Raw genomic sequence first — 16112 nt, 5'->3', positions numbered from 1 at the left:
GAAGGCTTAGGTTGCACAGAAAGATGGTACTCTAGAGACCGGATAGAAGTTACAAAAGAATTTCCTAAACTCTCGAAACGACTTCTTGTCCTGAGTCTAGCATCGTCCTAGCAACTAAACATTCTCCAAACCCAGTTGGACGTATTTTCTGATATTCAGACTATAGAGACATCTTCTATTCTATTCCGGTAGGCTGCATCCCTTCACGGTTCAGCCATGAATTTTTCCATGACACCTGAAACTTGGCTGCGTCCGCTAAAATTGAATCTTGATTACACCATCTATCATTCTTAGGTTAAACGCCCTCGCTAGATTAAAATTCTAGGTTTCTTTGTCTGCAGTTCTGCACCATCAGTTATTGCAAGTGATAGAAGATCAGTCTTCGTTTTGTGTGGTCAAAGTCGCGAGAATCAAGAAATCTTTAAGAATTGCAGTTGACGTCAATAATTACCAAAAAACATCTAAATTTGACACACTTATTAAAATTGTAGAGTAATCGGTGAAGTAATTTCGGAATAATTCCTACAATCTTTTATTCAGTGAAGAATAAAACGACAAAAAAAATAAAAAAAAACAAAAAAATATGATTATTACTAAAAATTATCCATCAACTAGTTAAATTTGGTTTAGCCATTTCTTCGTAAGCTAAAAAAAGGTAACCACATACACGTAACTGATCGCGATTATTCATTGAGTTAATTTATCAAAACTTGACTTCACGAGTACTGATATAATTTCACGATCGCTGAAACTTATACTGTCGCAAAAAATAAAGTAAGTTAACTTGCAAACAGAGCGCCTGTAACATATTCCCTACATTTACAACTCCTAGCTGATACAGTTATTACTGATAGAAGTCTATTATCAAGCTGCTACTTGTTATCAAATTTTTAACTTTTGTGATTAGTCACGAAAGTCATTGCTAAACCTTCTTTGAGCGATAATGCATTTTTATGCAACTGACTTCACGTTCTCTGGCACTACTTAAAACCGATAAGATTATTAAGCTAACGCATAGAACCACAATTAGCAAAGTAAGTTGTGTATAACAGTTGTGCATACAGTTTTTGTTACAACATCGTAATTGATCAAAATGATTTCCAACGCCAAATTAATCTTGCTATTAATGCTGTTTACCCTTGCGCAAAGGTATGTTCCGTTCTTTTAATTTAGGTTAAAACCATACAAACAATTTCAAGACCAATCGAAACGGCATCAAACCGTTCGTTTCCCGCTTCTTTCAAATTTGGAATAGCAACCTCGGCACACCAGATTGAAGGTGCGTGGAATGAAGATGGTAAAGGAGAAAATATATGGGACCACATTTGTCACACCAACCCCGACTATATTGACAACGGAGACAATGCAGATCTAGCTTGTGATTCATATCACAAATACAAAGAAGATGTCGTCATGTTAAAACATTTAGGTGTTAACTATTACCGATTTTCTTTATCCTGGTCAAGGATAATACCTTTGGGCATAGCCGGTAGTCCTGTTAATCCAGCTGGTATTGTTTACTACCAAAATTTACTTCAAGAATTAGTGGATAACGGTATTGAGCCACTCGTAACCATATACTGTTGGGATCTTCCTGAAACGGTTGAAGAATATGGAGGGTTTCCTAACCCAGAATTTGAGGAACATTTTGCCTATTATGTTCGAGTTGTTTTCCAAAATTTTGGACATTGGGTGAAATACTGGACAACTTTTAATGAACCCCTAGAGAGTTGCTATCAAGGATATGGCACTGGAACAATGGCACCTGGCTACAATCATTCGGGTTTAACTGATTATAAATGTGCCCATAATATAATTAAAGCCCATGCTAAAGCATACCACATATATGATGAAGAGTTCAGAACTCAACAACAGGGTAAATCATAGGTTATTTTATTGTTATTTAGCGAAACACATGAAAACAACAAGCACAAAAAAATAATGGGATTTCAATGGTTTTTATCAACAATCTGGAATGCGCAAAATCATTTCCATTCACCAATACTTTTAGAAATCTTACTTTAAGAAAAATTTATTCGTTAGCTTTTATATATATATTTATACTTAGTTAACCCATGATGAATTTTGCAACCAATTTTAAACGAACTTTTTCCACGTCTACAGACAAACTACTGTAAATTAAGAAAGTCCACTACGATTTTAGATACCTACACTTTGCAGTGATAAACTATAATATAATTATAAAAGGATAAAAAATTTTAAATATAGTTTGATCGTTTCAATGTGTTGGACCAAAAAGTTTATCGTTGAAAATAAGTTTCTATTGCTTTTTATAATGTCTACTCGTATTCCATCGAGCAATTGGAATAACTGTGTCAATTGACTAACAAATTCTTAGTGTCTAGAAGACAAATTATGTACATTAACTTAAACTATTTTAACTAAACCAGCATTAATTATGAGCCTCAAATGCGCTAAATTCTATTTCTATTCCAATTTCTAACATCTCTCAGTCGAACGATTGAAAACAGAAGTTGGTCCGCAAAAGTAGTAAATATTATATCACCATATTACTAAAAATAAATATCTATGGAAAAAGTGAAGAATTAATTTTATAACCCTCTCGTCATGGTGTCCGACATTTTTTCTGAAAGATCGATGCGGATCTAGTTAAATTTGAGTATTTCATCAGTGTTATGTGTTGTTTTATTTTTAAAAATTGCAAATAGCGATAACCCAAAACTGCAAGATAGGTTACCAAATTTATCGTTTACCACATCGATTAAAAGCATTGAAAATATTTCTGTATCAACTTTAATGAAGACACAACTACGAGTCTTCTGTAAATTAATAACCATTGATGTAAATGCTACATGATGTATTAATCACGATATCTGAAGTTATTTGGAGTCATTATTTTGTTAATACATAAAATAAAAACTTGAATATCAGCACTTTCGGAATACTGAATGTTTACTGGGTTGGTAGAGTGACATTAATTTAGAATACAGTGCACGGACACGACGTCAAAAAATATATCTTGTTTATTTAGTTTTACAAAATACTTTATTTATTCTTATATAGGATCCGTTGGCATTGTTCTTGACACATCGTGGTATGAACCAGCAACCGGCAGTGCTGCAGATGTAGATGCTTCTGAAAGAGCACTTCAGTTTGCAGTATGTATAAATTAGTGGAAATGACTTAATAATACCGCAAATTTTTTACATAGTTTGGCTGGTACATGCATCCTATTGCGTATGGCAAGTATCCTTCGGTGATGATCGAAAGAATAGATCAAAGAAGCGAACAACAGGGTTTCAACACCTCCAGACTTCCAAAATTTACAGAAGACGAAATTAAGTATATCAAAGGAACATACGACTTTCTTGCTATAAACACATATACAACCGCCTACGCGCAAGCAAGAGAAGAATACGACATAGACGTCATCTCTTGGGACAGTGACATGAATGTGGACATGTTTATTGACGATTCTTGGGAGGAGACAGGCTCCTCGTGGTTGAGGGTACACAACAACAGAAAAATTTTATCATTTATTTAAAACTTAAATTTTCAGGTAGTTCCATGGGGTATTAGAAAACTTCTCAACTGGCTTAGCAAAACTTACAACAACCCAGAAATATTTATAACAGAAAATGGTGTTTCAGATAAAGGTGGTTTACAAGATGATCAAAGAATCAACTTCTTTAGAGAATATCTTAGTAATGTTTTGGATGCCATGCTAGACGATGGTGTAAACGTAACGCGATATACCGCATGGGGTTTAATGGACAGTTTTGCATTTCAACGAGGTTACTCGTAAGAACCAAGTAAGTATAACCATAACGCAGCTTGTGAAATCGTATACTTTTAGGGAAAAATTCGGTCTATATCACGTCGACTTCGAAGATCCGGAGAGGTCTAGGACCCCAAAAGCTTCTGCCGAATATTATGCTCAAGTAATAGCCACTAGATGCTTGGTTGATGTTTGCGACTAGCACAGAAGAAATAATCTATAAGTACATGATAACTTCAACCAATTATTCCACTTAATAAATAAATTTGCCACAGTAATATAGAACTGCATTTGCCTCTTTTGAGAACTAAAATTAAGAACCCTATTCTGGAAAAAATGAACAAGCATTAAGGACTTGAACATTAACCGCAAGTATTCTAAGAAATTGGGGGGTATTGTTTCAACTCATTTATATCACTCAAACTATTTTACTTTCCATTTCACTCAAATACTGGCCGTTAATAAGTATTATAAATAGTTTTTATTGAATTTATTTTCTTTGTTTTTTGCTTTACATTTATTTTATTGTACTCTTTTAAATTTTGATTGAAAATTTGCATTACTTTAATAGTTTTTTCTGTGACATCAGTTACAGTTTCTAAACAAAATATTTCAGGTAGATAACACGGATAGAATACTACTGATAAAAATAAAGTAACAAAAATATAACATTATCAGAAGAGGACATGACTTTCAAGTTTTCATATTTCCGTAATTTGTAATAAAATCGTAAACAAAACTTGAAACGCTAACATAAAAAACATAAGTACGTACCTATGTCATACTTTACACAACAATTTAAAAAAATGCAAAGCAGATACTTCACTTGATGATGAAGCGTTCTACATCCAGATTAAGGACTTGTTTTGCAAATAAAAGCCCTAGTCATGCCTTGAGAAGTTAAAATTAGCACTTTCAATTTGTTTATATACTTGATAAGATTTCAAAAAGCTGAAAATATCGAAGAAAAGAGATTAATAAATGAGTGGCAAATCATATAAATAAGTGCTTGACTAAGGAAATATACGATATTAGTTCAACTCACGATGGATTTAAGAATTCTAGTGTTGTACTTGACCTGCGTCTTTTTTAAGTATGTATTGACCTCACTTTTTCAAAGTACATATATAATTAATTTGTAAAGGAACTCTGCTTCTGTCGACAATCGCACTTTCCCTGAAACCTTTAAATTTGGATCAGCAACCGCCTCTTACCAAGTTGAAGGTGCCTGGAATGAAGACGGAAAAGGTGAAAATATTTGGGACCATGTGTGCCACACGAATCCAGATTTTATAGCTGAAGATGATAATGGTGATGTAGCTGCCGATTCTTACCACAAGTATAAAGAAGATGTTGCGCTACTGAAAGAACTCGGAGCTCACTATTACCGATTTTCTATTTCTTGGGCCAGAATTGTCCCCAAAGGAATAGCTGGCAGCCCCATTAATCAAGCTGGAATTGATTATTACAAGAGACTTATTCAAGAATTGGTGGACAATGGCATCGAACCCATGGTTACAATGTACCACTGGGATCTTCCACAAACATTACAAGACATTGGCGGCTGGCCCAACGCAGAACTAGTGGCACATTTCGCTTATTATGCTAGAATTTTGTTCGAAAATTTCGGCGACAACGTCAAGCTCTGGTTGACTTTTAACGAACCTAAGCAGACATGTTTGGATGGTTATGGTCTTGCAGGGATGGCACCAGCTTATGGGTCCATTGGGATTGCAGACTACAGGTGTACGCATACCGTGATTAAGGCACATGCACGGGCTTACCGGCTATTTGAGGAGGAATTTAAAGCTGAACAACAAGGTTTGCAAAGTTAACAAGATATTTCGCGGCTGATTTTTAATGATCGTCATTTACTTTTAGGGAAAATGGGTATGGTTGTTGACACCGCTTGGTTTGAACCGGGCAGCGACAGCGATCAAGACAAAGAAGCAGCCGAGAGAGCACTGCAGTTCACTGTACTAACATATGTTAAATAGAACGTAAATTATATAGTGTATGGAATTTTGTTACAGTACGGATGGTTTGCCAATGCAATTGTCAACGGTAATTATCCCCAAGTAATGATCGACCGAATCGACGCAAGAAGCAAAGCACAAGGTTACACAATATCTAGGCTTCCTGAATTCACGGATGACGAACTAGAATACATTAAAGGCACTCACGATTTTGTTGCCTTGAATATTTACGGAGCTGTCAATGTAACATGGAAGGAAGAAACTGATGTCAATGATGTCGGATACTGGAGTGACTTAAATGTCAATGAACAGGGTATTGACGGACCATGGGGAATGAGAAAGGCTGTTAATTGGTTGAGTAAAACTTACAACAATCCCGAAATCATTATTACTGAAAACGGTCTTGCTAGACCTAGAGGACTAGATGATGATGACAGGATAAATTATATCAGAGTAAGTTTTTGTTCAATTTATTTAAGTTTTTACCATTAAGTCATCTTTAGGAATATTTGAGTAGTCTACTAGAAGCTATTTTGGATGATGGAGTACATGTGACGCGATACACTGCGTGGAGTTTAATAGATACTTTTGAATGGAGATCAGGTTACACGTAAGTGTGAATTGTATAGACACTTAAAAGGACTATAGTAATATTATTTTTCTTGTAGTACCACACTTGGACTATACGAAGTGGACTTTGACAACCCCGACAGACCAAGAACACCCAAAGCGTCTGCTGGTTATTACGCTAATGTTATCAAAACCAGATGTTTACTAGACGCATGTGAATAACAAATAGAAGTTGTCCTGTCAAATTCACAATATTTTAAAATGCGATAAATTCAAAATCTCCTCTTTCCTATGCTGTTAATTCTAACACGAGATGTATCTTCAACTTAAACTAAAATAAAATACACACAAAACAAAAAAAGTTTTTAGTGATTTTCCAATTTAATGGAAAATGATTACATTTATATTGAAAACATCTTCTATCTAAAGTTTTATGACACAATTTCATCTGCTTTGTTTGGAGAACTTTTCTGGAACTCATGCGTTGAACGAAATCACACATGAACATTTTTTGTCGCTCGTGTTAACCTAAATTTTTACCATGTGCATAGTGCATTGAACATGGTAAAACCCATGTCTGTGTATAGCTTACTACAAAATACAAATCTCCTTACAAATTTTTAGGCAAATGACTTGCCTAAGTTTTGTCTACGATTTTAGATTCTTCTTTGGTTGAAAATAAGAATACAGTCAATTTTTAATGTATTTTGTCGACGTCTAAATACCCAAATTTTGACTTTTTTTTTTAATGGCATCTTCTCTAAAGTATTATAAACTCATGAAAAGTATTAATTGTAGTTACAGTGGCGGCCAGAAAATCTTGGATGTCATTTTTCTGTCCTTCTGAAAATGCTAATGTAGTCTGTGCCTTATTGTCACATAACGTTTGAAGTAAAAATGAATTATCACGTTGCATCCAATGTCAGCATACCCGCAATGTCAAAAATAACAAAACCAAAAAAATAAGGTTGCAATATATAAAGGGTCACTAAATTAAGAAACGTAAACAATGCGAGTTTAAAATAATATATTAATAGAACAGTGTACGTATTTCGGAACATATTACCGTCGTCCACCAGAAGATGGTACCGAAATACGTACCTACAGCAGTGTTTTATCAATATATTATTTTAAACTTGCAAAGTGTTTACTTTTCTTAATTTAGTAAAGATGAAGTTTGAAGAAGTAAAAACCTCATCAATACAGTTACTTAAAGGGTGTTTTCCACTTCCAGGAGTTTGTTTTAGTAACTCCATAATTTATTAGTCAAACTGCGTACTAAAACAAAAAATCTAATAAGTCACCAAAATGCATATACTCTACAATTTTAGAAACAGTAGAACCAAATCAAAGTGAGAAAACACATTTTTCTCTCCTTAAGCCTTTATGCTTGTTTATAGTTTTTATTCCCAAGTACATCTTTTGATTTTAGTGACCCAGTATAAACCAGATTGGAAAATTCCCATACTGTAAGAACCATACTACTAATCTAATCATGTTTGTCAATCATAGTGTGTCATTCAAGAGCCCATCAACAAGACAATTAAAATACTGATGCCATCCAATTATTTACGATAAAAAATAAACACACCATTTCGATCAGTATCGAAAAATGCTCTTAAATATGCATTTCGGCAACAGTAAAGGAGTCAGAATTAAAAAATATTATATAAAAGATTAAAAAAAATTAATAATATCTCCTCTAGAATAACTACAAAAACATAAAAAAAACTATGATATTCGACACTTCCAAATTGGGAAAGTCACCTTGTTGTGCCAAGATAAGATAGAAATCAGTCTTATGTTCAACTTTAAATGTACTTGCCGAAATACCTATATAATGTACCGTTCCGCACTTCACCACAAGTACGTATTCTACAATGGCGTACAAGTTTTTAATTTCAACGCTGTTGCTAGTAGCAGTAGTGAAGTAAGTTTATTTTCAAAAAAAAAAATGTTTCCATTCTACCTGCTTGTTTTTCCAGAGAAGCTACTTCTGCTACAAATTTAACTTTCCCAGATTACTTCAAATTTGGAGCTGCAACTGCCTCTTACCAAGTAGAAGGGGCGTGGGACGAAGACGACAAAAGTGAAAACATTTGGGATCACATAACACACGCAACACCTACATACGTTGACGAAAATGACAACGGAGACATAGCATGTGATTCCTACCATAAATATAAAGAAGATGTTGCTATGCTAAAAGAGCTCGGAGTAGATTACTATCGATACTCCATATCTTGGTCCAGAATTGTACCGCATGGTTTAGCTGGGACACCGATAAACCCGGTGGGTATTGAATATTACAGAAACCTTACTCAAGAATTGCTGGATAATGGTATTGAACCCTTGGTCACTATATTCCATTGGGATACTCCAGAAATATTGCAAGATATCGGTGGATGGCCAAATCCAGAACTTGAGGAACACTATGCATATTATGCTAGAACCTTATTTGAAGAACTTGGCGATCTGGTAAAATTATGGTTGACTTTCAATGAACCGAAACAAACCTGCATGCAAGGGTACGGTGATGGCGAGAAAGCTCCAGGAATAAAAGCGTCTGGAGTTGCGGATTACAAATGTACACACGTTCTGCTGAAAGCTCACGCTAAAGCGTATCATATTTATGATGAAGAATTTAGAGCGACGCAAAATGGAAGAGTTGGAATGGTTATAGATACTGAGTGGTTTGAACCAGCCAGTGGCAGTGACCAAGACCTAGAAGCATCAGAGAGGGCACTTCAATTTACAGTAAGTATTGTTGTGTAAATTACTCGTAATTTCTGATGTATATGAGAAACGTTTTTAGTACGGCTGGTACGCTAATCCCATTGTAAACGGGAATTATCCACAAGTTATGATTGATCGTATTGACGCAAGAAGTGAAGAACAAGGCTATCCTGAATCAAGGCTTCCAAAATTCACAGACGAAGAATTGGAATACATTCAAGGAACTTATGATTTTCTAGCGGTAAATCAATATTCCACCAGTTATGTAGAATGGCAAGAGGAAGCTGACATAAACGTTATAAGTTATGGTAGTGATTTAAATGTTCATACCTGGACAGATGACAGCTGGGAATCTTCAGCATCTGATTGGCTCAAGGTATATTAAACTGTAGTATTTTTTAATTCATAGGATCTTTGTATGTAACCGTAATAATATAGGTTGTCCCTTGGGGGATAAGGAAAGTGTTGAATTGGGTAAGCAAAACGTACAAGAATCCTGAAATTTTCATCACGGAAAATGGGTACTCTGACGCTGGTGGTCTTGAAGACGACCGAAGAATAAACTACTACACGGTACACTAACTAGATGTTAATATATAATATATTCTAAAATATTTCTTTTAGGAATATCTCAGCAATATTCTAGAAGCTGTTTTGGAAGATGGAGTTAATGTCACAAGATATACAGCTTGGAGTCTGATGGATAATTTTGAATGGACTGACGGATACACGTAAAATGTTTGATAAAATTAGATGCTAAAAAATTTACTGAAAAATGTTTTAGGGTTAAATTTGGCTTGTACAGTGTCGACTTCGATGATCCAGAAAGACCTAGAACTCCAAAACAATCAGCTGCTTATTATACTAAAGTTATTACCACTAGATGTTTGGTAGAAACGTGCGAATAATTTGTAATAATAATTTGACTTAAAGCTATAACACAGGTTTCCGAAAAATAGAATAAACAAAATAAACACAAAATACTTTCAGCTTTTTAATTAAGACTCTTACTACCCTTAAAGCTGAAACTTTAATTTCGGGAATATTCTCAGTTAAAAAAAATCGTTAATGGTACTTGATAAAAGCCTAACATAACTAACATGAGTCATTTTTTCCATTGTAAAAAACTACTAACAAAATAGTACAGTGCGTTCATTAATTATTTAGAACAGTGGAGGCTATGGACGTTAAACTGACAGTTTCTGATTGTCTTTGATACATTCAACCGCGTTAGTGTTTGAAACGTCAAACTTTCAAATTTTTTTTAAATAAAAAAACACTATGGTTTCCTCTCTGGAACATAAAACATTCATGATTGGCATTACAACAGTGGTGCTGTTTTACAAGAATTCCAACAAAAATTTCCAGACTTTAATTTTATTGTTACTGATTTTTACAACGTTGTTAGAAACACTGTCGAGTATTTCGTGAAACAGGTAGTGTCCACCACAAAAAAGGCGCTGGACGACCAACATTGTATACCAATGAAGACATAACAGATGTTGAAGAACGCATGGAATATAATCCATCAACATCATTAAGGCATCTGTCGCAAAAGTTGGACTTTCCGTGGGTACATGCCATCAAATTATGAATAAAAAGCACAACCTTTTCCCGTACTAACTTCATGCCTATCACTAACTTTTGCCGGCTGATTCTAATAGACGTATTGCCTGCTGCAGATGGTTTCTTAAACATGCACATCTCAATAATGATAACTTGCTGGATTTAACATTCTTTTCTGATGAAGCTTGGTTTCATCTCTCCGGTACTGAGTTTGTCTCAATTTGAACTCCAAGACAATTTTTTTCAACATGACGGTGCCACGGCCCATACAACAGTACACAATTTGAATTTTAATGTGAATTCTTTGATGATAGAGTGATAAGTTTACATTTAGTTGCTGAGTACCGCCCAAGGTCATCAAACCATAGAAGAACTGAAAAACAGAATTACCGAAGAGTATGCTCGCATTACTCCTGCTACACTACAAAATGTGAAATGTGTTTGATAACATGAAAAGACGTGTCAATTTATGTATACAGGAGAATGGATACCATTTCCAACAGTTTCTTTAACCTTGTTTTCGCCTTTTAAGTAAACTTATTCACAAATCTGCAGAAGTTATTTTCTTTCACTAGTTGTTCTAATTTTCAACAAGCAAGAGCTAACCTTCCTTGGTCAAATGATTTGTCAGTATGCAACCAACATTACACATGTGTTTGTTTAATTGCATAATCTCAAAAGTATCCGAAACCGAGAAGACGTATGTTCAAAATCGCACAGCATTCTATGATCTGAACAATTAAGGAACCCACGGTATTTTCAAAAGTGTTGGAAATGATATGTTGTATTTTTTTTTATTTACGCCCAAATGAAAGTTGACGCCCACTTAAAACACTTTCAAGCTAAACCTTTAAACGTTATTTTTTTAAGCATTTTATCCCTTTAGGAAAAAAAAACACAAAAGTACTTTAAAGGCATTTTTGTGCTTCATTCTTATCAGTATAAGCCAAGCTGACAGCTCAGTGAACGAAAGAGTATATGATGTAAAAATTTTACGTCTTTAGACAAGAGTTTATTTAATCACGAGCGGAGCAAAGCGAGTGCCTAGAGAAGTTTATAAACGTGTTACTTGCTTTTTCTACGACTCCAAATTAAAACCATAACTATCCAGTTACGCAAGTACTCGAACAAAACGTCTATGAAAATGTCTTCATTTTCAGTAATGTTGGCATCAGTGCACTTTACTTGAGCGATGTCCGATACCGGTTTGAAATAACAAAAAGTGACAAGAATAAATAAATAATAAATAAAAAAAATAGCTTCGACTCGTGTTTAGTGAGTCCAAAGCCACAGATGATGAAACTATAATTAAAATATCGTTTAGCCCCATCCATTAAATACGCTAAGCAAGGTTTTAGATACGGAAATAGAAAAAAAATTCTAACTCCTGTACAAATTTTGTGGTAGCAAGAACGAAACTTACATTAAGTATTTCTCCAAGTTTTTCAGAACTTCTTTCAGAATTAAAACTCTTGAAACGATAGTTACTTAACACTTGTAACACTATTTGTCGGCCACTACTTAACATTTAAATTTCGTTTTTTTCACGTGCCCCAATCTCCAACAACAATCTTTTGTACACACGGTGAATAGTTACAGAACTATATTTTTCCAATTAATTTTGAAATTCTATTAGTCATACATTTCTCATACGTATATCTTCTTGAAACTTAAAAGATTATAAACCAATAAGCAGTAATAACTGTCATGCAAGGTTGTACACCTTTACATGAGTCAAGAGTTCAATATTTTTAATAGATCTTTCACTGTGTGATAACGATTTATAATAATGTGAGTCACAGATAATAATCGTTGGATACTAACTGTAATGAAAACATGTTTTTTTCTGAAACAAAAATTAAATTAAATAAAGATAATAATCAAAACTGAAACAGTTGATTGTATAGTAAATATTCATACGCTGAATTAACATTGATACCACATTTTATAACAAAACCATAGAATAAAATCCCCGAAAAGTTCTTGGGAGAATTGTGAGAATGTTAACATGAACAAGAAAATGGTGTAAAGTTATGTAAACAGAACTTTCTTCGCCGGTGAAACATGATATTTCTGCATGTATATTAGAAAGTACTCTTCAGCGTAGGAGCTGCGTAGTGTTATTTATAAATTTTTTAAAGTATTTAATATAAAAAATGAACACGCCGTAGATGGGATCCAGGTCTTCCTTCTTCCAGGGCAACGCGCTATCAACATACCGTAAGCTCAGCAAAGTTGATAGTTAAACAGGCTTAACGATGATATGCCGTTCACTCTTGATTGTGCTCGTCTTCCCATACGAACACTCTTTATTATCTAACTAGGTAATATGCAGTTAATAATGACAACACATTCGTTTCCGTGCACATATTTTAACGTAATCACATCCTCTGAACAACCTCGCTTCTTATTGCCACCACTGGTCGCCACTAAACTGTCAACTGTCATTAGGTTTAAAGTAAATCTGCAACAATATCCAAAGGGCTCATCATGCGTGTCAGGGAATGGGGGAACCGAATGTTCAGATGAGAAGGTTAGCACAACCAAGGTCGAACATCATAAAATCATTTAATAAGTGTTCATGGTTCTATAACCCGAACACTCTTCATCAATGCATTATGTAACTAGATAGTACGTAGTTATATAAAGGAATATTATTATTATTATTATTATTGATTTGTTATAGAGTAGAGCTCATTGGAGCTATTATACTCTTATATATATTTAATGGCACTAAAACACCGTGAAGACATACACGGTAAGCGATCCGGTATCAAGATGCTATGTAACAATTATGATTTGCATATCTCGTCGCATATAGATGTAATTCGGAATATCCAAAAACTGGTGTATAGTCGTCTATACGGTTTTAGGACGATCTCCATTCATTTCTGTAATGGGAAATCTAGACGCCTAGTAAATTTGCCTAAAATCAAGGAGGCTATGTGAGTGTACGGTGACAAAACAATTATGACAGTTGACAGGTTGGTGACGACAGCTGGTGGCAATAAGAAGTGAGATCGTTGTTCACAGGCTGTGATCACTTCAAAATTTGTGGGTGGCAATGAATACAGTAAATTCTCTTGACATACACCTTATAAAACTTTTATGACTTAAGCCGTTTAAGCCAAAGCACCCAAATCTTTATGGACCCGAACCGCAAGGGTTATTACTGTCCATTGTTGTCATGATGGAGCTGTAAAATTTTACTAGGTATATGTGAACGGAGTTAAGTTATATAATAGCCAGTTTGACTTATAAGGGTGCTTTGGCTCAAACCGCTTAACTCATAAAAGTTTTACAAGGTATATGTTAAGTGAGTTTTGTATACGTTCTACTACTCCCTAGTTCCAATGAGAAGACGTAAACACAATTATTGTAATATTTAACTCTAATAGGGGTCCGTTCTGTATCTTATCTATTAAAATTTAAAGGCCGTTAAAATTTTAATTTTTAGAGGTCCTTCTATTTATATCGTCGTAGTTTATCAGGCAACTAAAACTTTGCAAGTTTACCGGGTCCTTTAAAATTTACTCATTAGACATATGACAACAGCGCACATTTAGTATTTTAGTTTTGGTAAAAATCTTGCTTGATTTCATTTTTTTCATTTTCGCGAATTTCTAATTTATTGTTGATAAATACTAGTGAAAATGTTTTGCATTAGTGCTGTGAACATGAAGGAAAGTGTATATTTTTCCAAAAAAACCTGAAAACGGAGTAAGTCCGATTTGAGTTTTAATTTGTCGGGCTCCGTGACCCGTATATTCGACAAAATAAAAAAATTATAAATTATCATGACACAGTAAACAATATTTAAACATAATTAATATTATTTATACTGTTTAAATATGTTAAGTATGAATATGTCATAATTAAACCGGATACCATTTTCCTACAAACATGAAGCTATTAAAAACAATTCACTTTGTTTAAACATTGTTAAATTAACCCCAAAAATGTGCAACTTCCAAACCAAAATATGAAACATAATTTTTGCAATCTCATCGTGACGAACGATGACGTCACTGTCACGTGAGCTACCTGAGCAAAGGTCGCGTTTTTCGGTCCTTTGTGTCCAGTTTTGATGTCGGTCTGGTGGCAGCAACATCGTAGCATTTGGAGCTCCGTTTTGGCTTAAAAGTAGTACGTGTTTGCGAATTTCTAATTTGTTGTTAATAAATAATAGAGAAAATATTTTTCGTTGCTGCTGTGAACATGAAGGAAAGTAGATATTTTTCCAAAAAATGCCGAAAACGGAGTAAGTACGACTTGAGTTTTAATTTATCGGGGCCCGTGATTCTTATTATCGACAAATATAAAAAAATATAAATTATCATGACACAGTAAACAATATTTAAACATAATTAATATTATTTATACTGTTTAAATGTGATAAGTATTAATATGTCATAATTAAACCAAAAACTGTTTTCCTAGAAGCATGAAGTTATTATAAACAATTCAATTTGTTTAAACATTGTTAAATTAACTCCGAAATGTGCAATTTCCAGGCTAAAATATCAAAAATAATTTTTGCAGTCTCATCGTGACGTACGATGACGTCACTGTCACGTGCGCTGCCTGAGCAAACATGGCATTTGTCGGTCGTTTGTGTTCAGTTTTGATTTGGATAATGGCGACAACTTCGGTGTGTCTTTTGGTGTAAAAGTAACGCATTTTGGCGAATTTCTAGTTTATTGTATATTGCGTTAGTGCTGTGGACACGAAGGACATTTTTCCAAAAATTCGCGATTTTTGTTTTAATTTACGTTAAAAATATCCATCAAATCCATCATTTTTAAAGTGTATATAAAGTACGGCGTTCATAATTTACAAAATGCAGTGTCCTTCAGCCATGTCAGCAACCCCTAATCCTCTCTTTCCACGGCAAGACGCGCTTCAGACCCCCTCGTATTGTTTGGTTCTTGCCGGGCAACAGCAACGGGCGAGCACAGTCATCGCTCTTTGGCGGCAAATGTGGAGCAGTGTGTATGTTGTAATTTTTGTAATTGAAGCATATTGTACTGTATATTGTATGTATTACTAACTTATCTTCGCAACAGTGGGTCTAGCTAATTTACCTCTAGTGGTGTAAATGCTTTGTGGGTTTTCGTCATATATTTGCTTGGGTATTAATGTTGCAACAATGCATCCTTTGGTTCCGAGCCTGAATACTCCATATCGTCAGACGCCCTTGGCCTGGGGGGGGGGGCGTTCTGTTAGCCCTTAGACGCTGGGTCGCATCATTCAGTGAGGATGAGGTCAGTCGACCTTGGATTTATGCGGCTGCGTTCTTCCCTTGGGCGTGGGAATACCCCGATCCTATAGTTTTCGTCCGAATTCCATCGGTGTGCTTGCTGGGATATTCATTTTGCAACATGCAGGTATCTCTTTGCTTAAAATGGGTCGCAGATTTTGATGCTAAAGATTTCTTCAGGTTGTGTATGTGCTTAGGTACTAACTATGCAACTGTATTATATCTGTATCTGTACTGCTGTATT

The 16112-nt window shown here is 34.7% G+C and overlaps 4 protein-coding genes across 4 annotated transcripts in view; 3 read left to right on the top strand and 1 right to left on the bottom strand.

Moving 5' to 3' along the window:
- LOC135144785 (protein prickle-like) overlaps positions 1 to 16112 on the bottom strand; it is an 889236-nt gene that overhangs the window by 823572 nt on the left and 49552 nt on the right. The gene's annotated exons all lie outside the window — the stretch shown is intronic.
- On the top strand, positions 1094 to 3962 carry LOC135144568 (myrosinase 1-like). The gene is made up of 6 exons (XM_064076590.1): positions 1094 to 1149; positions 1200 to 1876; positions 3046 to 3140; positions 3194 to 3490; positions 3542 to 3783; positions 3839 to 3962. Exons 1-6 carry the CDS (start codon positions 1094 to 1096, stop codon positions 3960 to 3962), a joined length of 1491 nt encoding a protein of 496 aa, XP_063932660.1.
- LOC135144567 (myrosinase 1-like) lies at positions 4807 to 6551 on the top strand. Its single transcript, XM_064076589.1, has 6 exons — positions 4807 to 4853; positions 4905 to 5581; positions 5642 to 5736; positions 5794 to 6189; positions 6240 to 6346; positions 6405 to 6551. Exons 1-6 carry the CDS (start codon positions 4807 to 4809, stop codon positions 6526 to 6528), a joined length of 1446 nt encoding a protein of 481 aa, XP_063932659.1. The 3' UTR covers positions 6529 to 6551.
- LOC135144638 (myrosinase 1-like) lies at positions 8164 to 10025 on the top strand. Its single transcript, XM_064076680.1, has 6 exons — positions 8164 to 8236; positions 8292 to 9063; positions 9122 to 9418; positions 9481 to 9615; positions 9667 to 9773; positions 9827 to 10025. Exons 1-6 carry the CDS (start codon positions 8187 to 8189, stop codon positions 9948 to 9950), a joined length of 1485 nt encoding a protein of 494 aa, XP_063932750.1. The 5' UTR covers positions 8164 to 8186; the 3' UTR covers positions 9951 to 10025.

This window comes from Zophobas morio, unplaced genomic scaffold (genome assembly GCF_036711695.1).
Source record: "Zophobas morio isolate AGI-343-1 ecotype UQ-CSIRO unplaced genomic scaffold, CSIRO_AGI_Zmor_V1 ptg000108l, whole genome shotgun sequence".
In the NCBI taxonomy this organism is placed as follows: Eukaryota; Metazoa; Arthropoda; class Insecta; order Coleoptera; family Tenebrionidae; genus Zophobas; species Zophobas morio.
Note: the sequence above shows the minus strand (reverse complement) of the source record. Positions and strands in the feature narration are given on the sequence as shown.

What these genes read in the sequence shown, in the direction of transcription:
- LOC135144568 (XM_064076590.1), top strand. Translation starts at nt 1,094, where the DNA reads ATGATTTCCAACGCCAAATTAATCTTGCTATTAATGCTGTTTACCCTT. An exon ending in AAAGAGCACTTCAGTTTGCA is followed by an intron (nt 3,141 to 3,193) that starts GTATGTATAAAT and finishes TTTTTTACATAG; the next exon opens with TTTGGCTGGTACATGCATCC. An exon ending in GCATTTCAACGAGGTTACTC is followed by an intron (nt 3,784 to 3,838) that starts GTAAGAACCAAG and finishes GTATACTTTTAG; the next exon opens with GGAAAAATTCGGTCTATATC.
- LOC135144567 (XM_064076589.1), top strand. Translation starts at nt 4,807, where the DNA reads ATGGATTTAAGAATTCTAGTGTTGTACTTGACCTGCGTCTTTTTTAA. An exon ending in TTGACCTGCGTCTTTTTTAA is followed by an intron (nt 4,854 to 4,904) that starts GTATGTATTGAC and finishes TAATTTGTAAAG; the next exon opens with GAACTCTGCTTCTGTCGACA. An exon ending in AGAGAGCACTGCAGTTCACT is followed by an intron (nt 5,737 to 5,793) that starts GTACTAACATAT and finishes ATTTTGTTACAG; the next exon opens with TACGGATGGTTTGCCAATGC.
- LOC135144638 (XM_064076680.1), top strand. Translation starts at nt 8,187, where the DNA reads ATGGCGTACAAGTTTTTAATTTCAACGCTGTTGCTAGTAGCAGTAGTG. An exon ending in AGAGGGCACTTCAATTTACA is followed by an intron (nt 9,064 to 9,121) that starts GTAAGTATTGTT and finishes AAACGTTTTTAG; the next exon opens with TACGGCTGGTACGCTAATCC. An exon ending in GAAGAATAAACTACTACACG is followed by an intron (nt 9,616 to 9,666) that starts GTACACTAACTA and finishes TATTTCTTTTAG; the next exon opens with GAATATCTCAGCAATATTCT.